This window comes from Semicossyphus pulcher, unplaced genomic scaffold (genome assembly GCF_022749685.1).
Source record: "Semicossyphus pulcher isolate SPU_LCO1_2020_fin unplaced genomic scaffold, fSemPul1.0.p SCAF_17, whole genome shotgun sequence".
Lineage (NCBI taxonomy): Eukaryota > Metazoa > Chordata > Actinopteri > Labriformes > Labridae > Semicossyphus > Semicossyphus pulcher.
The window spans coordinates 28660023-28686563 of NW_027211681.1; the positions used below are offsets into that span (position 1 = coordinate 28660023).

The 26541-nt window shown below is 37.3% G+C and overlaps 1 protein-coding gene across 1 annotated transcript; it reads right to left on the reverse strand.

The window, feature by feature from the left end:
- Positions 1 to 1690: 1690 nt before the first annotated feature.
- On the reverse strand, positions 1691 to 25700 carry slc22a7a (solute carrier family 22 member 7a). The gene is made up of 10 exons (XM_069666479.1): positions 25335 to 25700; positions 22959 to 23062; positions 19138 to 19292; positions 5786 to 5954; positions 5580 to 5703; positions 5191 to 5300; positions 4349 to 4563; positions 4082 to 4190; positions 2899 to 3105; positions 1691 to 1778 (listed from the first exon to the last, which is right to left on the reverse strand). The coding sequence occupies exons 1-10, from the start codon at positions 25698 to 25700 to the stop codon at positions 1691 to 1693; spliced, it is 1647 nt and encodes a 548-aa protein (XP_069522580.1).
- Between the last annotated feature and the right edge of the window lie 841 nt (positions 25701 to 26541).

The following is a 26541-nucleotide window of genomic DNA, read 5'->3' on the forward strand; positions in this document are numbered from 1 at the left end:
ACATCTGTGGTCGTCTTCACCTCTGTGTAACAGCGGCTCGTTAGCAGCCCCTGGTGGCAGCTGGAGGTAACTGTTCAACTCATTTAACTCACTGACTGAAGAATGACTGAAAATTGGGACAAACCGAAAAAAGCTGTGATTCAGTTTAATCTCAGCTGGCAACTGTGAGCTTTGAACATCTCACGGAGCCGTCTGAGGTTCACCTGAACGCAGCACCATCGCGTCCTGTCAGAAGGACCGAGACGGCCTCTAGGGGGTGCCAAAGACAGTAAGATAAAAAATTATTTTACACATATAATAAATATTATTTCCTGTATATTTTAATAGTTAGCAATTACCTGCCTGTCTTCCTGCATCTTTTATTTTCTGTTAACATCTCGACATCCTTCAGGATGATGGACATGTTTCCTGATGTTGATGATACTGCATCAGGAACTGATTGGAGAGCGCTGACAGGCCGTCAGTTCCTGATGCACTGCCTTCAGCGATCAGAGACTCCACACAGACGAAGCGTCTTCATCGCCGAGCAGCCGATCAGGGACTGAAACGTTTTTAGACTCATAACATCCATCTTTGTTTCAATGTAAGCATTACTCTGTCGACCTAACAATCACGCTCAGGTGGGAAATTTAACTGCTGTTTTTGTATAAACATCAGGAATGTGACAAATTGATATAAATTCTTCTGGATTGTCGAAGTAAAAAGATGTTATAAAGTGAAAATCTGGAGGGACATGGAGATTTATGTTAAGTAAATAAACATTTGATAACCCACTAGCTACCGTTAGACAACAGCTAGTGTTAGCATTCAACCACTTCCGAGCTAACATTACAGTTTGATAGTGTTCAAGGATTCAAGGAAGTTTTGTCATTTCAGAACATGTTTGTGAAAGTTAACGAAATGTTGTAGGCCTACCAGGTCACAGTTAAAAATAAAGCAATGATAGAAACTACAACAACTAAAAAACTATGGACTGTGAAAATCTATGAATAAAAACTGTACCTCTATAAGAAATATAACTATGAGTAAACATACGAGTGACAGGGAGAACAATTAGCTGAAAGTGGCTACAGTAGCAGCAGCATAAAAATGAACATAAGATAGGAAAGGCTAAAACATCCTAGCTAACAGTAAAGTTTGCTAGCTTACAATATCTTTAGCTCACAATACCGTAAATTTATGCTAACAGAAGGTAATGTAAGCTAACGCTAAAGCTGTTAAGCTTACGATACCATTTTCTAACATTACCATTAACTTAGCCACCCTTAGCATGACATCAGAGGAAAATGGCCGCCATGAGACTTTTGTGTGGCAGAAGATCTAAAATAAAGACTTCAAAGATGCTGAAAACATTTTATTTGCACACTCATAATTAGATGTCCGTGGTTGTTGTACAGCGTTTCAGCTTCCTGAACACACAGATCAGCTGTAGCACGCTCATGTAGCACCTGAAACTCACAGTCATTTGATTGACAGCCGAGCATCATCATCAGCTTGTCTTTACTGAGGACTCAAAACACTACAAGGACAACCTCTACTGTACGTCAGCTCTGTACACACAACATGCTCCTATTCTGATGTCAAAAGGAAACTCAAAAAGCACCGATCCATCCACAGCAGACTGCCGCCTCGCTCTCTCTTTGACCCACCAGCAGGAAACCACGGCCTCACTCACTCGCTCGGCAGCTCGTCAGTCGTCCTGCGTGTCTGTGGTTTCTTTGGAGTTCAGTTTCATCAGCTCGATCTTTGTGTCACCGTCTGTGTCACAGCGTCTGTGTCTGAACACAAACACAGAAGAAGTTAAGAGAGATGATTTCATCTGCTAATAGAAAGCAACCCAGCAGTCAGTCTTAATCTGAGGAATGAAAACAACAGACTAAAAATAACTTAGAATAACAGTTGACTTTGTAACCAACAACAAGCTATAAAAGTCCTTATTGAGGACATCACGGATGGCATTTGTTAGTAATCAGTGGAGGAAAGAGAGCGAGTCGATCAACTCCGATGTGTTTATCTGCAGACGCCGATCTGAGGGAACATCAGATAAACACATTTTACTTCAGTCAATAATTTGGTTTGGACTTGAAACATCACTCAGACACATTTCACTGCACAGATTTGTCTGCATGTTAGCCTTTTTTTAATTTGATTATAATTCTTTCCTATTGGACACCATCCATTTGGTGGTATTCACACTAATTCACTCATTCATGTCATGAGTCAGTTGGTGTAAAACGGACGCAGCAAACATCACAATTACACCAATAAACCAATGTGACTGATGAGCGATCGGACCAGTGTGACGTGTTTCTGTGTTATCATTTGTATCTTGTGTTTCTCATTATTGAGTTTGTGTTTGGTTCAGTTTGTTGTTGAGTTTTATAAAGAAATATCTACAGACGAGCTTTTAACGAGTCAACATCCTCTGAGTTCAGTTTGTCCGAGCTGGATGTTGATCTGTGGTTGCACAGAGAGACTGGCTGGGAGCTCAGGCTTGGATAGGAGAGGAGCATTTAGCACAAAAGCAAAATATAACATGAAGTCCAGACTTATTTTTTACCTTAATAGTAGGCACACATGCTAACACTGGTACAGTCAGGGAAAGATGGTGGTTAATGTCAACAAAAGGTGAACATTGTTAACTTCCTGCACGAAGTCTGAAACGCTTTTAAAGGTAATAACACGTCTGACAGGTGAAGCAGTAAGAATCTCTCGAATCCTGATGTCTCTACACAAACAGACCATCAGGAAGAAGATTGATTATCCATATTTATGTTATAATGTAATGTAATGTGTGTAAGCGCCTCCACTGGGTCGGTGTCACAGGGGGGCGCTGAGCTCGACAAAATGAAAGTTCCTCGCAGGAGCTTTAAACAAACACTAAGAGAGATACTCCACCTCCCCTCCTCCACGTCGAAGATGTTTTCAGGCAGACGGACGTTGAGCGTCTCTGGGAGCATGAAAACCAAGCTCCCACTGATGATCCCCGTCCCGGCGAAGATCAGCGGCGGCAGAAGAAGCCAGACGTCCTCCAGCAGCATGACGAGCGGAGCGAGGGAGCTCCCGATCCGACACAGACAGGAGGTGTAGCCGATCCCGCACTGCCTGTCCAACAACACAAACAGGAGCGTCAGTCGTCCTCTATCAGAGCACGAGCGAGGCCAGAGTCCAATGTTTGAGTCCGTTTCTAGAAAGCTTTAAAACTTTTCTGTGAGAAGAGATTTATTTGTTCCGTCGTTTTTAATGATGTAATTAATGTCGCTGCTGCTCGGAGCTGCTGGCAGAGTGTAAGGCATTGATGAGATTAGACCTTACGTGAGTGTAATACGCTCTGACAGGAGCGAAACTGAAGTGTGTTTGGTGAAAAATAATTCATTTCCTTAAAATCTGCACAAACTGAGCTTTAAGGTCATGAAAGTCAGTGAATCATAATAACTGAAAAAAGTATTAAAAATGTCTCCAAATAAAAATATAAAAAGACGTTTTCATTTAAAAAATTAAAACCAAAAACATGAAATATATTGCCCCAAACTATTCTGAATGTCGACACATGAAGAAAATATTTGTAAACCCTTTTTTAGCAAGTGTGTGCAAAAAAAAAAAAGTGTCATTCACAACTGCTTTTCTTTGACTTATTAGCATGACAGCTTATCACATGGTCAGCAAACACCAATCACAGCAGGACAAGTGATCAATAAAACTCACATCAGCAACAGATCGAGTCAGACCTGAGGACAGAGAAGAGACAGATACAAACACATTTGTTTCTGGAAAATGACACACGACGACGCCTCTGCAGGGGTTGAATGTGACTCGTAGGTAACAACTACTTACATAAGTGATGTTGTTTCTAATTTTACAAACAACATGTATTTAAAGTTATTTTTTTGAAAAAGTGTGGATGTGTCAGCTACGTGTCAAAACCCCACTAAGAACATGTTACAAAATGTTATAAATAAATAGGGTTTTCTATGCAGGGCGTGTCCATCAGTTCAGGTTAAAATGCTCAAAGTGTCGGTAAAAGCAGCATCAGTCAGAGTCCTTGAGGTGGACCCTCATGGTTTCAGGTTCAGGGTTTTACCTGAGGACGGTTGGGAAGAGTTCAGCGGTGTAAAGGAACGCCGTGGTGAACGCCGCCTCTGAGAAACCCTTTGATACGACGGCGATGCACATACGAACCATCGTGTACTCTGAGAGAGAAGTTAGCAAACGTGTGAGTGTCAGGAAGTGTGAAGTAATCCTTTTAATTCAGGATTCTTATACACAACTGACGTGTGAGAGCAATCTTAGCAAGTCTGCAAAATGTCATGTTTTGTAATGTATAAGCAGAAACAGGAAGTGATGTCACCGAAAGGTATGGCCGTGTTGATTCCAATCAGAGCTCCCGTTGTGATCAGAAACCATGCCTGGCCGTTTCGCCGTCCGATCCAGTTCAGGACGAAGAAGGTGAATATTTTGGCGGGAGCTTCAATGGCGCCGTAGATGAACTGTGTGAGGTAGATACTCACGCCAAAACCTGAGATCCTGAAGCTGATCCCGTAGTACAGGAAGGCAACAGCAAACCTGCAGGGGCAGCAACAGGCAGTGTACAAATACACACTGCAGATACAAGGGCTCCACTGCTCACAGCATGTGTTCAAACTTCAGCCTGCAGCAGTGAAACAGGCTGTAATGGCAGCAACGTAATCCCTTTGGGGTAAAGACATGCTGTTTTTATCAATGGAGTCTGGTGTCTTTAAACACAATCACAATCTAACCAAACGAAGCAGAGGTAGAGCAACAACTCCTGTGTTCTGTGAGCCAAAATCCCTGTTTTTATGAATGGAGTCTGGTGTGTGTGCAGAGAGCGATGTAACGTCTGTGTGTGGTTAAAACAATCATCTTCCTCTGTAACAAAAAGGTCTATCTCTGTAGGGATCCTTTCTGTCATGTTGTCACACACTTAGAAGAACAATCTGAGCCTGTCAGTGGAAACAACAAGAGCTTTTAGTGGACGACCTTAGATCAGATTCATTAAGCCCCAAGGATTATCTTGCAGCCATTACAATCCGTTTCACAGCTTCTGGATGAAGTAATCTTTTGGGGCCATTCCAAAACTTTTAGCTATTATTCATTTGGACAACAAAATATGTATAAATAGAAGATTTCCCTTTAGGTTCAGAGGTGAGTGATCAAACAGTGATTTGGTACCAGAACAATCCAGAGCAAAGGGTGATCTTTCTCAGCTGAGGTGTTCTGACCAGATCCAGGTAGGAGTGGGTCTTCTCTGCCACCTCGGACACGGTCACCTTGGCCAGAGTCTGAAACAAGCACATGGTCAGTAACAGTAAGGCGACCACGAGGAGGCCTAAGGCTGGACCTTCCAGTGGCTGAGAAGAACTAATCCCTCTCTTTCCCAAAAGACTTTAAGTTTCCCAGGGAGTGTTAACTTTTACTGATGGTTGTGTGAGTGTTGCAGTGTTATTTAGGTAGTGTTCCTTAGTTCTCTCTGCTAGAGTGGCAATGACATGCTTTTGAGATTGAGCTCATCAGAAACCTTTATGAATGCTGTATGTTCACATTGAGTGACTTAGCTGTACCTCAGAGTCCAGTTTGGACGTGTACTCATTCTTCCCGTTCATCTTAGCACACTGCACTAGATACTTCTTTGCTTCCTCTATTCTGCCATTGGCCAGCAGCCAGCGAGCTGATTCTGGTAGCCACCTGAACACCAACACAGGAAACTGGCTTTTAAAAACACAATCATTAAGATATTTACTACAACTTCTCCTAGCATCCACCTTACCACCAGGCGATGATGGCAGCGGTGCAGGGCGCCGTCACCGCCAGCGTCAGGTGTCTCCAGTCTCGTATGAAGTATGCCATTAGAGCCAGGAGCATGTTCCCTGCGCTCCATGACAAACTCATAACAGTGCCGGTGAAGGTCCGGTGTTTCACATCCGTCCACTCGATACCTGCGCAGAAAGTGAGCAGTTACAACGGATGGATTTTAATAAAAAACCTAAATTCTTTCAAACAGGGACACAGTTTGATTTTAGACACGAAGGAAGAGACAGATTTTGGCTACCAGATTTCAGTAAAGTTTTCTTGATAAGCTTTATTCTGTGGCTTTAAATCAAATGTGGTTACGACTTACCCCAAACATGATTGAGATGGCTTGTTCGTCTATATGCAGATGATACTGTTGTTTGTATTTCTAACTCTGATCTTCTTTACAGTTAGATTTGAACTGGTCCACAACTGGCTCCCTAAAAGCTAATTATTGATTGAGAAGTTGTAGCCTGGTGTTGGTATGCAACAATTGTTCATCCCTTTGATTTCCATATGAATTCTGATGAAAGATCAACTCTTGATGAAGTTGATTCAGTCAAAAATCTTGGACTTTGGACTGACCCAGACCTTTCCTTGCCTCACACTGAATATGCTAACATGAGGTGTCATTATGAAAGTTAGCATTGTTTAATGTGTGACTTACTTAATTGGTTGCAGCCTAAATCTAGAAGACATTAATTCATTAATTCAGGTTATCTTCAGATGTATATTTGTACTGTCTCTGCAGTTTGAAACAAGGAAGCAAGAGCCATGTAAAGGCTAAAGGTTACTGGTTGAAAAGAAATTGTCTTACCTGGAAAAAAACGTCTACCTCTGTACCGATCCTTTTCAAAATGTTGTGAGACACTTAACATAATATTCACAGATTTTTTAATGGACATAAGTACTTTGACCAGGTGCACTTTCCCTTAAAGACTACATTGCAGCCATTACAGCCCATATTACAGCTGCCAACTGAAACAATCTTCTGGAACAATTCCAAAACTTTTTGGACCAATTCGTCATTTGAAAGAAAGTTTTCTTTAAGTGAAAAGAGTATAAACTGTGACAAAAAGTAGTGGGGAATAATGCCATGAAGTATTGTGTTTTCTAAAATGTTGTTGTGTTTCATGAAATGTTTTGTGAAATTTTGTTTTTTTTTTATGATGTGGTTTGTGTAATGTAGTTTTTTATTTTAATGTAAATTGTTTTTTGTGAAATGTTGTAATTTGTAAAATGTTTTGTGGCATGATATTGTGTTTTGTAGTGTAATGTAGTGTTTTATTAAATGTAGGATTTCGTGAAATGTAGTGTTTTTTGAAATGGGTAACATCTTATGTTTGGAAATGTTCTGTTCATGAAACGTGTTTAGTGAAATTTTGTGTTGGAGAAATGTGTTTTGTGAAATGTGGTGTTTCATTAAATGTGTTCTGTCAAATGTTGTGGTGAAATGTGTTTGGTGAAAGATGGTCTTTTGTGAAATGTGTTTATAAGATGTTGTGTTCTGTGAAATGTGTTTCCTAAAATCTTGTGTTTCGTGAAATGTTTTGTGAAATTTTCTTTTTTTTTAATGATGGGATTTGTGTAATGTAGTTTTTTTTTAATGTAAAATGTGTTTTGTGAAATGTTGTGATTTGTAAAATGTTTTATGAAATGTAGTGTTTCGTGAAATTTAGTTTTTTTCAATGATGTGCTTTGTGTAATGTAGCTTTTTTTTATGTAAAATGTGTTTTGTGAAATGTAGTGTTTTATGAAATGTAGGATTTCGTGAAATGTAGTGATTGTTTTAATGTGTTTCGTTACATCTTCTGTTTGGAAATTTTCTGTTCATGAAACGTTTTTTGTGAAATATTGTGTTTTTGTGAAATGTGTTTTGTGAAATGTGCCTTGAGTGAAATGTTGTGTTTGGTGAAATGTTGTAATGTTGTGTTTTGTTAAATGTTGTGTTTGTTGAAAAGCTGTGTTTGGTGAAATGTTGTTTTGTGAAAGGTTGTTTTGTGAAATGTTTTTTTGTGAAATGTGTTTTGTGGAATGTGTTTTGTGAAATGTTGTGTTTGGTGAAATGTTGTTTTGTGAAATGTGTTTTGTGAAATGTTTTGTGAGATGTGTTCTGTGAAATGTTGTTTTGTGAAATGTGTTTTGTGAAATGTTGTTTTGTGAGATGTGTTCTGTGAAATGTTGTTTTGTGAAATGTTATTTTGTGCAATGTGTTTTGTGAAATGTGTTTTGTGAAATGTTGTGTTTGGTGAAATGTTGTGTTTGGTGAAATGCTGTGTTTGGTGAAATGTTGTGTTTTGTGAAATGTGTGTTTTGTGAAATGTTGTTTTGTGAAATGTTGTTTTGTGAAAGGTTGTTTTGTGAAATGTTGTTTTGTGAAATGTGTTTTGTGGAATGTGTTTTGTGAAATGTTGTGTTTGTTAAATGTTGTGTTTTGTTAAATGTTGTGTTTTGTTAAATGTTGTGTTTGGTGAAATGTTGTGTTTAGTGAAATGTTGTGTTTAGTGAAATGTTGTTTTGTGAAATGTGTTCTGTGAAATTTTGTGTTTTGTGAAATGTTGTTTTGTGAGATGTGTTCTGTGAAATGTGTTTTGTGAAATGTTGTGTTTGTTAAATGTTGTGTTTTGTTAAATGTTGTGTTTTGTTAAATGTTGTGTTTGGTGAAATGTTGTGTTTAGTGAAATGTTGTGTTTAGTGAAATGTTGTTTTGTGAAATGTTGTTTTGTGAAATGTGTTCTGTGAAATTTTGTGTTTTGTGAAATGTTGTTTTGTGAAATGTGTTTTGTGGAATGTGTTTTGTGAAATGTTGTGTTTGTTAAATGTTGTGTTTTGTTAAATGTTGTGTTTTGTTAAATGTTGTGTTTGGTGAAATGTTGTGTTTAGTGAAATGTTGTGTTTAGTGAAATGTTGTTTTGTGAAAGGTTGTTTTGTGAAATGTTGTTTTGTGAAATGTGTTTTGTGGAATGTGTTTTGTGAAATGTTGTGTTTGTTAAATGTTGTGTTTTGTTAAATGTTGTGTTTTGTTAAATGTTGTGTTTGGTGAAATGTTGTGTTTAATGAAATGTTGTGTTTAGTGAAATGTTGTTTTGTGAGATGTGTTCTGTGAAATGTTGTTTTGTGAAATGTGTTTTGTGAAATGTTGTTTTGTGAGATGTGTTCTGTGAAATGTTGTTTTGTGAAATGTGTTTTGTGAAATGTTATTTTGTGCAATGTGTTTTGTGAAATGTGTTTGGTGAAATGCTGTGTTTTGTTAAATGTTGTGTTTGGTGAAATGTTGTGTTTTGTTAAATGCTGTGTTTTGTGAAATGTTGTGTTTGGTGAAATGCTGTGTTTTGTTAAATGTTGTGTTTGGTGAAATGTTGTGTTTTGTGAAATGTTGTGTTTGGTGAAATGCTGTGTTTTGTTAAATGTTGTGTTCGGTGAAATGCTGTGTTTGTTAAATGTTGTGTTTTGTTAAATGTTGTGTTTTGTTAAATGTTGTGTTTGGTGAAATGCTGTGTTTAGTGAAATGTTGTGTTTGGTGAAATGTTGTGTTTAGTGAAATGTTGTGTTTTGTTAAATGTCGTGTTTGATGAAATGTTGTGTTTTGTGAAATGTTGTGTTTGGTGAAATGCTGTGTTTTGTTAAATGTTGTGTTTGGTGAAATGCTGTGTTTTGTTAAATGTTGTGTTTGGTGAAATGCTGTGTTTTGTTAAATGTTGTGTTTGGTGAAATGTTGTGTTTAGTGAAATGCTGTGTTTTGTTAAATGTTGTTTTTTGTGAAATGTTGTGTTTTGTGAAATGTTGTGTTTGGTGAAATGCTGTGTTTAGTGAAATGTTGTGTTTTGTTAAATGTTGTCTTTGGTGAAATGGTGTGTTTGGTGAAATGGTGTGTTTTGTTAAATGTTGTGTTTGGTGAAATGGTGTGTTTTGTTAAATGTTGTGTTTGGTGAAATGCTGTGTTTTGTTAAATGTTGTGTTTGGTGAAATGTTGTGTTTAGTGAAATGCTGTGTTTTGTTAAATGTTGTGTTTTGTGAAATGTTGTGTTTGGTGAAATGCTGTGTTTGGTGTAATTTTGTATTTTGTTAAATGTTGTGTTTGGTGAAATGTTGTGTTTTGTGAAATGTTGTGTTTGGTGAAATGCTGTATTTTGTTAGATGTTGTGTTTGGTGAAATGTTGTGTTTTGTTAAATGTGTTTGATGAAATGGTGTGTTTTGTTAAATGTTGTGAAATGTGTTTTGTGAAAGATTGTTTTGTGAAATGTGTTTTGTGAAATGTTATTTTGTGAAATATGTTTTGTGAAAGGTTGTTTTGTGAAATGTTTTTTTGTGAAATGTGTTTTGTGGAATGTGTTTTGGGAAATGTTGTGTTTGATGAAATGTTTTGTGAAATGTGCTTTGTGAAATGTTTTGTGAGATGTGTTCTGTGAAATGTTGTGTTTTGTTAAATGTTGTTTTGTGAAATGTGTTTGGTGAAATGTTGTGTTTTGTTAAATGTGTTTGATGAAATGGTGTGTTTTGTTAAATGTTGTGAAATGTGTTTTGTGAAAGATTGTTTTGTGAAATGTGTTTTGTGAAATGTTATTTTGTGAAATATGTTTTGTGAAAGGTTGTTTTGTGAAATGTTTTTTTGTGAAATGTGTTTTGTGGAATGTGTTTTGGGAAATGTTGTGTTTGATGAAATGTTTTGTGAAATGTGCTTTGTGAAATGTTTTGTGAGATGTGTTCTGTGAAATGTTGTGTTTTGTTAAATGTTGTTTTGTGAAATGTGTTTTGTGAAATGTTGTTTTGTGAGATGTGTTCTGTGAAATGTGTTTTGTGAAATGTTGTGTTTTGTGAAATGTTGTGTTTGGTGAAATGCTGTGTTTTGTTAAATGTTGTGTTTGGTGAAATGTTGTGTTTGGTGAAATGCTGTGTTTTGTTAAATGTTGTGTTTGGTGAAATGTTGTGTTTTTTGAAATATGTGTATGGTGAAATGTTGTGTTTGGTGAAATGCTGTGTTTTGTCAAATGTTGTGTTTGGTGAAATGCTGTGTTTTGTTAAATGTTGTGTTTGGTGAAATGTTGTGTTTAGTGAAATGTTGTGTTTTGTTAAATGTTGTTTTTTGTGAAATGTGTTTGGTGAAATGCTGTGTTTGGTGAAATGTGTTTTGTGAAATGTTGTGTTTGGTGAAATGCTGTGTTTGGTGAAATGTTGTGTTTTGTTAAATGTTGTCTTTGGTGAAATGGTGTGTTTGGTGAAATGGTGTGTTTTGTTAAATGTTGTGTTTGGTGAAATGGTGTGTTTTGTTAAATGTTGTGTTTGGTGAAATGCTGTGTTTTGTTAAATGTTGTGTATGGTGAAATGTTGTGTTTTGTTAAATGTTGTGTTTGGTGTAATTTTGTGTTTTGTTAAATGTCGTGTTTGGTGAAATGTTGTGTTTTGTGAAATGTTGTGTTTGGTGAAATGCTGTATTTTGTTAGATGTTGTGTTTGGTGAAATGCTGTGTTTTGTTAAATGTTGTGTTTGGTGAAATGCTGTGTTTTGTTTAATGTTGTGTTTGGTGAAATGCTGTGTTTTGTTAAATGTTGTGTTTGGTGAAATGCTGTGTTTTGTTTAATGTTGTGTTTTGTGAAATGCTGTGTTTTGTTAAATGTTGTGTTTGGTGAAATGTTGTGTTTAGTGAAATGCTGTGTTTTATTAAATGTTGTGTTTTGTTAAATGTGTTTTGTTAAATGTTGTGTTTGGTGAAATGTTGTGTTTAGTGAAATGCTGTGTTTTATTAAATGTTGTGTTTGGTGAAATGTTGTGTTTAGTGAAATGCTGGTTTTGGTTAAATGTTGTGTTTTGTTAAATGTTGTGTTTGGTGAAATGTTGTGTTTAGTGAAATGTTGTGTTTTGTTAAATGTTGTGTTTTGTTAAATGTTGTGTTTGGTGAAATGTTGTGTTTAGTGAAATGTTGTGTTTAGTGAAATGTTGTTTTGTGAAATGTGTTCTGTGAAATTTTGTGTTTTGTGAAATGTTGTTTTGTGAGATGTGTTCTGTGAAATGTGTTTTGTGAAATGTTGTGTTTGTTAAATGTTGTGTTTTGTTAAATGTTGTGTTTTGTTAAATGTTGTGTTTGGTGAAATGTTGTGTTTAGTGAAATGTTGTGTTTAGTGAAATGTTGTTTTGTGAAATGTTGTTTTGTGAAATGTGTTCTGTGAAATTTTGTGTTTTGTGAAATGTTGTTTTGTGAAATGTGTTTTGTGGAATGTGTTTTGTGAAATGTTGTGTTTGTTAAATGTTGTGTTTTGTTAAATGTTGTGTTTTGTTAAATGTTGTGTTTGGTGAAATGTTGTGTTTAGTGAAATGTTGTGTTTAGTGAAATGTTGTTTTGTGAAAGGTTGTTTTGTGAAATGTTGTTTTGTGAAATGTGTTTTGTGGAATGTGTTTTGTGAAATGTTGTGTTTGTTAAATGTTGTGTTTTGTTAAATGTTGTGTTTTGTTAAATGTTGTGTTTGGTGAAATGTTGTGTTTAATGAAATGTTGTGTTTAGTGAAATGTTGTTTTGTGAGATGTGTTCTGTGAAATGTTGTTTTGTGAAATGTGTTTTGTGAAATGTTGTTTTGTGAGATGTGTTCTGTGAAATGTTGTTTTGTGAAATGTGTTTTGTGAAATGTTATTTTGTGCAATGTGTTTTGTGAAATGTGTTTGGTGAAATGCTGTGTTTTGTTAAATGTTGTGTTTGGTGAAATGTTGTGTTTTGTTAAATGCTGTGTTTTGTGAAATGTTGTGTTTGGTGAAATGCTGTGTTTTGTTAAATGTTGTGTTTGGTGAAATGTTGTGTTTTGTGAAATGTTGTGTTTGGTGAAATGCTGTGTTTTGTTAAATGTTGTGTTCGGTGAAATGCTGTGTTTGTTAAATGTTGTGTTTTGTTAAATGTTGTGTTTGGTGAAATGCTGTGTTTAGTGAAATGTTGTGTTTGGTGAAATGTTGTGTTTAGTGAAATGTTGTGTTTTGTTAAATGTCGTGTTTGATGAAATGTTGTGTTTTGTGAAATGTTGTGTTTGGTGAAATGCTGTGTTTTGTTAAATGTTGTGTTTGGTGAAATGCTGTGTTTTGTTAAATGTTGTGTTTGGTGAAATGCTGTGTTTTGTTAAATGTTGTGTTTGGTGAAATGTTGTGTTTAGTGAAATGCTGTGTTTTGTTAAATGTTGTTTTTTGTGAAATGTTGTGTTTTGTGAAATGTTGTGTTTGGTGAAATGCTGTGTTTAGTGAAATGTTGTGTTTTGTTAAATGTTGTCTTTGGTGAAATGGTGTGTTTGGTGAAATGGTGTGTTTTGTTAAATGTTGTGTTTGGTGAAATGGTGTGTTTTGTTAAATGTTGTGTTTGGTGAAATGCTGTGTTTTGTTAAATGTTGTGTTTGGTGAAATGTTGTGTTTAGTGAAATGCTGTGTTTTGTTAAATGTTGTGTTTTGTGAAATGTTGTGTTTGGTGAAATGCTGTGTTTGGTGTAATTTTGTATTTTGTTAAATGTTGTGTTTGGTGAAATGTTGTGTTTTGTGAAATGTTGTGTTTGGTGAAATGCTGTATTTTGTTAGATGTTGTGTTTGGTGAAATGTTGTGTTTTGTTAAATGTGTTTGATGAAATGGTGTGTTTTGTTAAATGTTGTGAAATGTGTTTTGTGAAAGATTGTTTTGTGAAATGTGTTTTGTGAAATGTTATTTTGTGAAATATGTTTTGTGAAAGGTTGTTTTGTGAAATGTTTTTTTGTGAAATGTGTTTTGTGGAATGTGTTTTGGGAAATGTTGTGTTTGATGAAATGTTTTGTGAAATGTGCTTTGTGAAATGTTTTGTGAGATGTGTTCTGTGAAATGTTGTGTTTTGTTAAATGTTGTTTTGTGAAATGTGTTTGGTGAAATGTTGTGTTTTGTTAAATGTGTTTGATGAAATGGTGTGTTTTGTTAAATGTTGTGAAATGTGTTTTGTGAAAGATTGTTTTGTGAAATGTGTTTTGTGAAATGTTATTTTGTGAAATATGTTTTGTGAAAGGTTGTTTTGTGAAATGTTTTTTTGTGAAATGTGTTTTGTGGAATGTGTTTTGGGAAATGTTGTGTTTGATGAAATGTTTTGTGAAATGTGCTTTGTGAAATGTTTTGTGAGATGTGTTCTGTGAAATGTTGTGTTTTGTTAAATGTTGTTTTGTGAAATGTGTTTTGTGAAATGTTGTTTTGTGAGATGTGTTCTGTGAAATGTGTTTTGTGAAATGTTGTGTTTTGTGAAATGTTGTGTTTGGTGAAATGCTGTGTTTTGTTAAATGTTGTGTTTGGTGAAATGTTGTGTTTGGTGAAATGCTGTGTTTTGTTAAATGTTGTGTTTGGTGAAATGTTGTGTTTTTTGAAATATGTGTATGGTGAAATGTTGTGTTTGGTGAAATGCTGTGTTTTGTTAAATGTTGTGTTTGGTGAAATGCTGTGTTTTGTTAAATGTTGTGTTTGGTGAAATGTTGTGTTTGGTGAAATGCTGTGTTTTGTTAAATGTTGTGTTTGGTGAAATGTTGTGTTTTTTTGAAATATGTGTATGGTGAAATGTTGTGTTTGGTGAAATGCTGTGTTTTGTTAAATGTTGTGTTTGGTGAAATGCTGTGTTTTGTCAAATGTTGTGTTTGGTGAAATGCTGTGTTTTGTTAAATGTTGTGTTTGGTGAAATGTTGTGTTTAGTGAAATGTTGTGTTTTGTTAAATGTTGTTTTTTGTGAAATGTGTTTGGTGAAATGCTGTGTTTGGTGAAATGTGTTTTGTGAAATGTTGTGTTTGGTGAAATGCTGTGTTTGGTGAAATGTTGTGTTTTGTTAAATGTTGTCTTTGGTGAAATGGTGTGTTTGGTGAAATGGTGTGTTTTGTTAAATGTTGTGTTTGGTGAAATGCTGTGTTTTGTTAAATGTTGTGTATGGTGAAATGTTGTGTTTTGTTAAATGTTGTGTTTGGTGTAATTTTGTGTTTTGTTAAATGTCGTGTTTGGTGAAATGTTGTGTTTTGTGAAATGTTGTGTTTGGTGAAATGCTGTATTTTGTTAGATGTTGTGTTTGGTGAAATGCTGTGTTTTGTTAAATGTTGTGTTTGGTGAAATGCTGTGTTTTGTTTAATGTTGTGTTTGGTGAAATGCTGTGTTTTGTTAAATGTTGTGTTTGGTGAAATGCTGTGTTTTGTTTAATGTTGTGTTTTGTGAAATGCTGTGTTTTGTTAAATGTTGTGTTTGGTGAAATGTTGTGTTTAGTGAAATGCTGTGTTTTATTAAATGTTGTGTTTTGTTAAATGTGTTTTGTTAAATGTTGTGTTTGGTGAAATGTTGTGTTTAGTGAAATGCTGTGTTTTATTAAATGTTGTGTTTGGTGAAATGTTGTGTTTAGTGAAATGCTGGTTTTGGTTAAATGTTGTGTTTTGTTAAATGTTGTGTTTGGTGAAATGTTGTGTTTAGTGAAATGTTGTGTTTTGTTAAATGTTGTGTTTGGTGAAATGGTGTGTTTGGTGAAATGTTGTTTTGTTAAATGTTGTGTTTGGTGAAATGGTGTGTTTTGTTAAATGTTGTGTTTTATGAAATGTTGTGTTTGGTGAAATGCTGTGTTTTGTTAAATGTTGTGTTTTGTGAAATGTTGTGTTTGGTGAAATATTGTGTTTTGTTAAATGTTGTGTATGGTGAAATGTTGTGTTTTGTTAAATGTTGTGTTTGGTGTAATTTTGTGTTTGGTGAAATGCTGTGTTTGGTGAAATGTTGTGTTTGGTGAAATGCTGTGTCTTGTGAAATGTTGTGTTTGGTGAAATGCTGTGTTTTGTTAAATGTTGTGTTTGGTGAAATGCTGTGTTTTGTTAAATGTTGTGTTTTATGAAATGTTGTGTTTGGTGAAATGCTGTGTTTTGTTAAATGTTGTGTTTGGTGAAATGTCGTGTTTAGTGAAATGCTGTGTTTTGTTAAATGTTGTGTTTTGTGAAATGTTGTGTTTGGTGAAATGTTGTGTTTAGTGAAATGTTGTGTTTTGTTAAATGTTGTGTTTGGTGAAATGGTGTGTTTGGTGAAATGTTGTTTTGTTAAATGTTGTGTTTGGTGAAATGCTGTGTTTTGTTAAATGTTGTGTTTTATGAAATGTTGTGTTTGGTGAAATGCTGTGTTTTGTTAAATGTTGTGTTTTGTGAAATGTTGTGTTTGGTGAAATATTGTGTTTTGTTAAATGTTGTGTATGGTGAAATGTTGTGTTTTGTTAAATGTTGTGTTTGGTGTAATTTTGTGTTTGGTGAAATGCTGTGTTTGGTGAAATGTTGTGTTTGGTGAAATGCTGTGTCTTGTGAAATGTTGTGTTTGGTGAAATGCTGTGTTTTGTTAAATGTTGTGTTTGGTGAAATGCTGTGTTTTGTTAAATGTTGTGTTTGGTGAAATGTTGTGTTCAGTGAAATGTTGTCTTTTGTTAAATGTTGTGTTTGGTGATTGTTGTTTTTGGTGAAATGTTGTGTTTTGTTAAATGTTGTGTTTTGTGAAATGTTGTGTTTGGTGAAACGCTGTGTTTGGTGAAATGTTGTGTTTTGTGAAATGTTGTGTTTGGTTAAATGTTGTGTTTAGTGAAATGCTGTGTTTTGTTAAATGTTGTTTTTGGTGAAATGCTGTTTTTTGTCAAATGTTATGTTTTGTTTAATGTTGTGTTTTTGTGAAATGTGTTTTGTGAAATGTGTTTTGTGAAATGTTGTGTTTGGTGAAATGTTGTGTTTTTGTGAAATGTTGTTTTTTGTGAAATGCTGTGTTTTGTTAAATGTTGTGTTTGGTGATCGTTGTTTTTGGTGAAATGTTGTGTTTTGTTAAATGTTGTGTTTTGTGAAATGGTGTGTTTGGTGAAATGCTGTGTTTTGTTAAATGTTGTGTTTTTGGTTAAATGCTGTGTTTTGTTAAATGTTGTGTTTTTGTGAAATGTGTTTTGAGAAATGTGTTGTGAAATGTGTTTTGTTAAATGTTGTTTTTGGTGAAATATTGTGTTTTGTTAAATGTTGTGTTTGGTGTAATTTTGTGTTTTGTGAAATGTTGTGTTTTGTGAAATGTTGCATTTGGTGAAATGCTGTGTTTTGTTAAATGTTGTGTTTGGTGAAATGTTGTGTTTTGTTAAATGCTGTGTTTGGTGTAATTTTGTGTTTTGTGAAATGTTGTGTTTTGTGAAATGTTGCATTTGGTGAAATGCTGTGTTTTGTTAAATGTTGTGTTTGGTGAAATGCTGTGTTTTGTTAAATGTGTTTTATGAAATGTGTTTGGTGAAATGCTGTGTTTTGTTAAATGTTGTGTTTGGTGAAATGTTGTGTTTAGTGAAATTCTGTGTTTTGTTAAATGTTGTGTTTTGTGAAATGTTGTGTTTGGTGAAATGTTGTGTTTAGTGAAATTCTGTGTTTTGTTAAATGTTGTGTTTTGTGAAATGTTGTGTTTGGTGAAATGCTGTGTTTGGTGAAATGTTGTGTTTGGTGAAATGCTGTGTCTTGTGAAATGTTGTGTTTGGTGAAATGCTGTGTTTTGTTAAATGTTGTGTTTGGTGAAATGCTGTGTTTTGTTAAATGTTGTGTTTGGTGAAATGTTGTGTTCAGTGAAATGCTGTGTTTTGTTAAATGTTGTGTTTGGTGATTGTTGTTTTTTGTGAAATGTTGGGTTTTGTTAAATGTTGTGTTTTGTGAAATGTTGTGTTTGGTGAAAAGCTGTGTTTGGTGAAATGTTGTGTTTTGTGAAATGTTGTGTTTGGTTAAATGTTGTGTTTAGTGAAATGCTGTGTTTTGTTAAATGTTGTTTTTGGTGAAATACTGTTTTTTGTCAAATGTTATGTTTTGTTTAATGTTGTGTTTTTGTGAAATGTTGTGTTTGGTTAAATGTTGTGTTTGGTGAAATGCTGTGTTTTGTGAAATGTTGTGTTTGGTTAAATGTTGTGTTTGGTGAAATGCTGTGTTTTGTTAAATGTTGTGTTTTATGAAATGTTGTGTTTTGTTAAATGTTGTGTTTTGTGAAATGGTGTGCTTGGTGAAATGCTGTGTTTTGTTAAATGTTGTTTTTGGTTAAATGCTGTGTTTTGTTAAATGTTGTGTTTTTGTGAAATGTGTTTTGAGAAATGTGTTGTGAAATGTGTTTTGTTAAATGTTGTTTTTGGTGAAATGCTGTTTTTTGTTAAATGTTGTGTTTTTGTGAAATGTGTTTTGAGAAATGTGTTGTGAAATGTGTTTTGTGAAATGTTGTGTTTTGTGAAATGCTGTGTTTTTGTGAAATGTTGTGTTTTGTGAAATGTTGTTTTGTGAAATGTTGTATTTTGTGAAACGTGTTTGGTGAAATGCTGTGTTTTGTTAAATGTGTTTTGTGAAATGTTGTGTTTTGTGAAATGTTTTGTTTTGTGAAATGTTGTATTTTGTGAAATGTGTTTTGTTAAATGTGTTTTTGTAAAATGTTGTTTTGTGAAATGTTGTGTTTTTGTGAAATGTGATGTTTTGTGAAATGTTATCTTGTGAAATGTTAAGTTTTGTGTTTTGTGAAATGTTTTGTTTTGTGAAATGTTGTGTTTTGTGAAATGATGTGTTTTTGTGAAATGTGTTTTGTGAAATGTTGTGTTTTGTGAAATGTTGTGTTTTTGTGAAATGTGTTTTGTGAAATGTTGTGGGTTTTTTATATTGTGTTTTGTGTGTTGTAGTTTATCGTGTTTTGTGAAATGTGTTTTGTGAGATGTGTTTTGTAAAATGTTGTGGGTTTTTTATATTGTGTTTTGTGAAACACCTTTAGGGCCTCCACAGTGACCTGATTTTAACTTAGAATTGGTGGAGTTCTTGACCGACAGTTATTCACAAATCATCAACAACAATCAACACTGCACGTTGAGACAAAGACAAAGTTGTGATGACGTCAATTCAATAATGTTTTCTCTAATTATTTTAATATTATAACATTATTACTGAGGGCTTCATGGGAAGCAGCTACATTTTTTTCTCTCTGATTGTTTGCATTTAATTGAATATAATTGATGAAACCAGCAAGTTATATTTGTGAGATAATCAATCAGGCAATCAGTCAAGTCATCCAATTTTTATTTATATAGCGTGGAATCACAACAAATCTCATGACACTTTACAAAGAGCAGCCCCAGACCAAACTCTGTCGTATATTACAATTAGATATGTTCATGAAAGGACTGATGAAATCATTATCTCAAAATAACCGGAAAAAGAAACAACATGAAAGCATTAAGATGTTATTGTAATGAGATAATGAAGTTGTGACGTTAAGATAAAGTCTTAAAAGTGGTCCTCTAATTTAAAGTGCCATTTTAAAACAATAAGCAGGTTTCTCTACTCCAGACCTCACATTGAGTGTATGCTTGAGTTCTTACCGAGGACGACGCCGATGATGGACAGCCCGCTGAGCGCCACGCCGCACAGCGCTCTTGAGACAGCGAACATGACGTAGGAGGTGGAGAAGGCAGAGGTGACTCCCAACATGCAGGAGAAGATTAAAGCCACTAGAAGCATCGACTTACGACCAAACCTGCGACACAAACACACACAGACATTAGTTTCATGGCTGGTCTGGAGCTTTTGATAAAACTTTACATTTCATGAAACTTTTTTCTGTGTTAACTTTGTTAACTAAGTTTGGGACTGAAGAACTGTTTGACCACAGGATCCGCCTCTGGCGCGTTCCTCATTTGGAAATCAGATTAGATCAGCAGTTAAAAGTCGAGCAGCAGCATTTTGAACCAGCTGTAGTCGAGTGAGTGACTTCTGGCTACAGTGACTGTCCAGTCTTACACCCAGGTTTGTTGCTGTTGGTGTCAAATATTGACTCAAAGGGCCTAGATCAGCATGGACTATGGTAGCATCACTAGGCCAAACAACATGACCTCAGTCTTTTTATCATTTAAATGCAGAAAACTAATTGACATCCATGTCTTTATTTCTGTAAAGCACTCTAATAGACGGTTGGCATTCCCATGCTTTATTGGCACATACATTTGGCATCATCGGCATAAAAATGGAATGCGATGCTGTGTTTTCGGAGAATTGATCCTAGAGGAAGTAAGTACAGTGAGAAGAGAAGAGGGCCAAGAATAGAGCCTTGAAGCACTCCACATGTGAGAGGCGCTGCAGAAGACTCAGCGGCTCCAACACGAACGCAAAAACTTCTCTCTTTTAAACTGGACCTGAACCAATCCAAAGCACCACCCTGAATACCCACCCAGTTCTCCAGGCGCGACAGGAGGATCTGATGGTCCTCTGAACGAAGGCAGCTGTTAGGTCCAACAGAACCAAGACAACAACGTGACTAGAGTCTGTGGCTAAAAAAATGTCATTAAAAACCCTCAACAGTGCCGACTCAGTACTGTGTCGGCTCTTAAACCCAGACTGGAACACCTCAACAATGTTGTCTCATCTAAGAATGACTTCAGCTGGCAATAAACAATTTTCTCCAAAATCTTAGACAGAAAAGGGAGTTTAGTGATTGGCCTAAAATTTAACAGTACAGAAGAGTCTAAGCCGGGCCTTTTTATCAATGGTGTCGCCACTGCATGCTTAAAGCTCACAGGTAAAGTCCCATTAGCTAGGCTACTGTTTATTATATTGAGCACATATGGCGCCATGGTGGGGAAAACCTCTTTAAAAAGACGGGGTGGGATTGGATCGTTAGGAGACCCAACACCTTTAACAAACTCAGCAGAATCTCAGCTGCTGGTCCAATATCCACTTAAAGGAACGCATGTTCAGGTGTTCCACAGTGAATGAAATGTGTTAGATAAGCACAGAAGGTGAGCTTGAGGAAATGATGAAACTTTTTTTATTCATTAACTCATTGCCGGTTCATCTTTGACTCGATCAGTAAGTTTGTTTATGATCTTCGTGCTGTTAGCGTCGAACTTTACGATATAAAGACAAAAATGTGCTCTCTTTAAAGCCACCAGACTCCACTGAAGAAAACTATCATTTTACCTTAAAGAAGGTGGAAGTTGCCGGTCTACTTCTGCTTCAATCTCTTAGTTTGTTTATATTTTCTTCACGATACTTTTTGCATTGAATTACACCAAATACAGCTGAAACATTTAGACAAACTCAATCAGATTTTAAAAATGGAATATACTTTGTTAAAACACCAAGTGGTGGAACAACAGTACCCTCACACTGTCAGTGTGTTTAATTAAAGTCAATTAAATGTGGTTAGAATAAATAATGAAAGTCTGCTAGACGAAAGGATAAAACTCATCAAAGGGTCGTTTTCTGGCTGCTACATATTCCTCTTTCCAGCCACCAAACTCCATGAAAGAAAACAGTGATTTTACTGACAGTTTACATGTTTAATACTTTGTTAAATAAGCGAGTGGTGGGAGATTATTTCCTTATGTTGAAAGGCGGGACAACACACAATATGAGAATAATCCAGTTCATGAGACTCGCATTATAAATCTCACTGTACTCCGAGCGCAGCAGTAAATCTACTTTAAGTTTGAAAGGTACAAATATTCATTATGAAGCGGGCTCATAACTGGATTATTATTATTGATTATTAACAAACAGCATTGTTGTTGTATAAATGATCACACGAGCTGCACTGTTGAAGGTGACCTTGAAGGAACCTTGAGACTGAGGAAGCATCCTCGATGACGGCGGGACAGGTTGGACACAATCGATTAACTGAATCCAGCTGATCGTGATCTTCATGAGTCGCCCCGATATAATGAATTAATGCAAACACATTAACCCTGTGTGTGTGTGTGTGTGTGTGTGTGTGTGAGGGTGTGTGTGTGTGTGTGTGTGTGTGAGGGTGTGTGTGCTTGTGTGTGCGTGTGGGTGTGTGTGTGTGTGTGCTTGTGTGTGCGTATGTGTGCGTGTGTGTGTGTGTGTGTGCGTGTGTGTGTGTGTGTGTGTGTGCGTGTGTGTGTGCAGAGATACAATCATGTGGATACAGTTTTCTGTGTTTCATAATCAATGACATGGTCTTATTAGGTAACTGACTGATTCTAACTTTATTTAATACAGAGTCATGTGCAGAATTTGCTTGTTACACACGCACACACACACACACGCACACACACACACACACACGCACACACACGCACACATACACACACACACACACACACACACACACGCACACACACACACACACGCACACACACACGTCTGTGTCAGCAGAGCAGCAGCTGACCGTGGAGCTGACCAGCACACTGTGTTGCCGTGTTGTTTGAGGCTGGAGCTGCTGCCTTGCTCAGAGGCTGTTTCATGTGATTGTTATGAAAGCGTGACTCCGGTCTCAGAGCTGCAGACGGTGTGATTTCCCTTCTCAGTGTTTTATTTGTGTTTCTGATGTGTTCTTCTGTCAGGCTGCTGCTCTTTAACATCACTGATCATCATGAGTTGATGGCGTCTCAGAGGAGCAGCCTGTTTTCTGCTCTGTCACGATGCATCTGACAGTTGACCCTGGAGAGGGGTCAACAGTTTGATTAAGGAGGAGGAGGGGGTGTTCATCACAACACATGACCTATGATCCCATTCATGACATCATGATTGAGAGCACTTCGGTGTTTCATGTTTGTTTCAGACATGAATTTTTCATTATGAATCACATTAGTTTATTAAAGGGGCTGCGCTCATCTTCACACAGACACATTTCATCATCCAGCAGTTTCACTTCATGGAGGGTAAATATAAAACCTATAAACGTAATAGATTCTGACTAACGGCACAAATACAGCTGAACAAACAGCAAGATAAAAGACAGATCTCTGTGTGCTCAGACAGGACAGTGATGAGCAGGTGTGACACATTTCACGGAGCGAACAAACACACAGACTTTTGCAAAGTTTCCCTTCCTTCAGCTGAACTTTAGATGCTTCACTTTTACGGATATGTTTGCTCTTAACAAGCCTCCGAACGCTGACGTTACTCTTGTAAAAGGTCAAAGGTCGTCAGAGTCTCGTGAGTTTGAAGACGCTGAGAACAGTGTGCAGGATGAGCAACAACTTGTCTGTAAACTGATTCTTAACTTTATAATCGAGCGGCTCGTGTACCATTCAGACCGACCCGGAGCTCCTGATCTTTACTTTAATGAGGCGTACTAAAACCGATGGAGGACTTTTGCTCGTGATGAAGTGTGTGTGACTGTTATCTGTACGGTGAGCAGGCTGGGCTGAGTGTGAACAGTCGGTGAAGTCAAACTCACTTGTCAGAAAGCTGTCCGAACAGGATGGCTCCAACCGTGACCCCGAGGAAGAAGTAGGTGGCGAGAGCCTGATTCAGCTGTTTGTCGTCACACACCAGATCCCACTGCGGACACACACACACACACACACACACACACACACAGGTTCAGACACTCACACCTGAGAGCACCTGGAACAAGGGTCTCAATAACTCTCATTAAACGTTGATCTCTGACGGCCTGGACTGACCCGAGGAAGGTGGACTGTTTGAAGTGTGTCGTCTGCGTCACCGACAGACTGACTGCAGCGGCGCGAGCTGTCACAGCGATGTGTCACGCTCACACACTGACACACAACGCTGGTAGAGCTTCACTCGGGTCCATGAAACATCTCGACTGTTAAATCGACTGTGATGAAATCTGGAACATTCCTTGTCCCCTCAGGATGAACGTTAACTGTGGGGATCCTCTCAGGTGTCATTCAGCGCCATCGTCAGCTCAACACCTGAGTGAACTGAAACACCATCGCACAGCGTCGCACAGCGTCGCACACGCGCTGCGTGGACGGTAACGTCCCATCTTAAACGTGCAGTTTACATTTTTTATTAATTCATTAATTAGTTTTGAATGTTTACGTCCTTGATGCTGTCCTTTATTTACTCATTTCTGACGCCTAACGAAAACATCTTTATGTTTCCATGTTGCATTTTAATGTTCTTATTTGGAAGTATTGAACACGACTGTGATTGCATACGTGAAAAATCAATAAACTCCCATCAGCCTCAGCTGCATCTTGTTTTTACTGCTAATAAGCTAATGTTAGCATGCTAACAAGCTAAGTCAAGACATAATTCACGTTATACCCACAGATTGTGTTTAAAGTCGAGCTGAAACGGCGTTTCGAGAGTATCTAGCTTCCGTATCGTGACGTATTTCCGAGTGAAACAGGACGTGCAGGCGGGACATATCATCAGAGGGATTTGATTTGTGGGCGTAGACAGACGTTCTCCACAGCGCAGTAGCTAGCTGACTGACCGAGCGTTCTTGGTGCTCTGCTTACGTAAACACACCTCCACTTTAAGAAGTGGACGCTGTCGCCATCTTGTTTTTTTGCAGTCAGAAGTGACCATATTTGGACAAGAGGGCGGAGCTAATTCAAAGTAACAGTGAAATATATTTTGATGCTAAATTTGGTTAGTGCAAACTTTCACTGCTCTCAGTGAAGAAATGAACAACCAGAAGTGACCATATTTGGACAACAGGTTGGATATGCATTGCTCACTATCCTGATTGACAGGTCGCCTTGGTAGCGTTGTGTCACTCACAGGTAGCCCAGCCCTAACCCCGCCCCTCTTCCTGGTCTGTGTGACTCTCAGTGGGAGCATCAGTGACTAAATGAACATCATGCTGTGTTGAAGGAGACTTGAAACTAGAGACTGAGACCATAAAGTCATTAGGAACATGTTTACTGAGGGAATACATCAGGAGAGGAGGAGGAGCATGTTCTCATAGACTTCTATAGGATCAGACAGGAGTCGCCCCCTGCTGGACATTAGAAAGAATGCATGTTTAAGACATTTCTGCGTCGCCCACTTGTTGTAGACATTCTGTTTAATCCTTATAAACAATGTGATTGTGAGGTCGTTAGCATGCTGATGTTAGCATTTAGCTGCAGGCTGTCTGTGGTGTTCCTGATTAAATCCCAGCACATTGTTGAGTTTATATCAAAGAGAGCTGCGAGCTCTTTCACTGAGTGGATTAGAGAATAACTGGCTGTGTTTAATGAGCGGCTGAGTGTGTGTCACGCCACAGGGAGACTTCTGATTCCTGGATCGTGGTGCCCTGTGCCAGCATGTTTGAGGTTCACATTACGATGAATGAAATCATGTGTTTGCGTCTGCATCTGTTATTTAAGCAGATTATAAACCTTGAAATCTGCTCAGTCTCAGTTTAATTCACAGCAAACCGATTGTTGCTTTTCCTCTACAAACACATCAGCCTAATCAGAGGCTCATCCAGATGCCATCACCATGCTACCCACAGCCTCGACAGCGTGGCTTCATAATGCTCCTGTGCTGAATGTTCAATCAGTTCCATTGATTTGATGTTAAGTTTGATTCCCACACAGCTTTATTACAGTGCTTCAGGCATGACCTTCAACAGACATGTTTGTACTCAGACAGACTGCAGCCACTCATCAACACTCCACACTGCAAATAAAACTCAATATATTACATTGATTGATGAGTTTAACCCTTCCTCTACACTTGATGTCTCTCTGATGCACCTGTGCACCAGGTGAGTCACAGGGTTAAAGGTCAACATGCTTGTAAGAGTTTCTTTATTATTTGACTCTTTTTCATTCCTCCTTTAATACTTTCATAAAGTTTCTCTTACCTCTGTAGACGTCGTGGAGCTGAACTGTGATTGGTCATAGATCCAGCCGTGCGGGCAAGGTGCTGTCATGTTGCTTTGTTGGAAGTCAAGGGTCAGCGGGGGGTCGTACACTCTGCAGGAGCTGAAGGAGCCGTCCTCCAGGCGGGGGATCCTGAGGGCCATAGACCCGGGGTCAGCACTGGGTGACACCCCGTCTCCGTCCTCCGGGCTGGTGAGGGCGCAGCGGTGAGAAGGCGTCGCAGAGACAAAGTTGTGCAGGAGGAAGTGGAGGGGGAGGATGGCACGGGGGAGGCACAGGACCAACAGGATCAGGAACTGGAACCTGGAGAAGCCTCCAACGTCATCCAGGATCTCTTCAAACCTCATGGTGATGATGTCAGCCGACTGCTGTGAACACTCTCTCTGCACGTCCTGTCGGTCCTCTGCGTCTCCCTCTGAGGCTGCAGGAGGCTAAAGAGGAGATCTGAAGAGGGAGGGGCTTTGTGTGTGTGTGTGTGTGTGTGTGTGTGTGTGTGTAGTAAAATACTGTCCGGGGTGGATAATGTTAGCTTATTCATCCAGACTCCTGTGAATGATCTGATTGGCTGGTAAATGACCCTGCCTGCTAAAGTTGAGAAACACCAGATCCACGCAGATTAGCCAGGTTGTAGCTAGCTGGCTAACCTTAGCCTGCTTGCTGTCTAATGCTTTTGCTAGCATAGCTTTTAGCCAAATTACCTCACTAGCTAGTATATCCATGATACTAACACGTACTGTATGTTAAACAGAAAGGATTGTTTTAGCCAGAAGAAATGATAGCTAACGTTAGCATCGTCATGTCCATCGAGAGCGTTGACGTGTGTTCTCTCGGCTCTCGCTTGAGGTCACCGCTCCGTTTTTAAAGTGAAATACAGATGGTTTAGTATGTTCATCATGACTTGATATTTCTATCTGCTAGTGTTCACGTATATTAACTGTGTTGGTGCTTTCTGTCTGTTTTGATAACTTGTTGCAGTAACACCAGTTTCCCAATTTGGGATCAATAAAGTCCATCCATGTGTCAATATATTAGTTTGTCAGAAAAGCAATTCTTAAAGCCTTTTTATTATAAATTAATAAAGCCTATTTATTTCTGTAAACCAAAAGAAAAGTTAAGAGATTAATTTAAAAAGAATGAAAGAAAGAAAGAAAAGTTTTATTTTTTAGGAATGAACATTTATATATTTAT

Bases quoted from the DNA above. Each gene is read 5' to 3' on its own strand.
- slc22a7a (XM_069666479.1), bottom strand. From the start codon at position 25,700: ATGAGGTTTGAAGAGATCCTGGATGACGTTGGAGGCTTCTCCAGGTTC. The intron at 5,301-5,579 runs GTACAGCTAAGT...TGCTTGTTTCAG, and splicing joins CGTCCAAACTGGACTCTGAG to ACTCTGGCCAAGGTGACCGT. The intron at 1,779-2,898 runs GTGGAGTATCTC...GTTTGTGTTCAG, and splicing joins TTCGACGTGGAGGAGGGGAG to ACACAGACGCTGTGACACAG.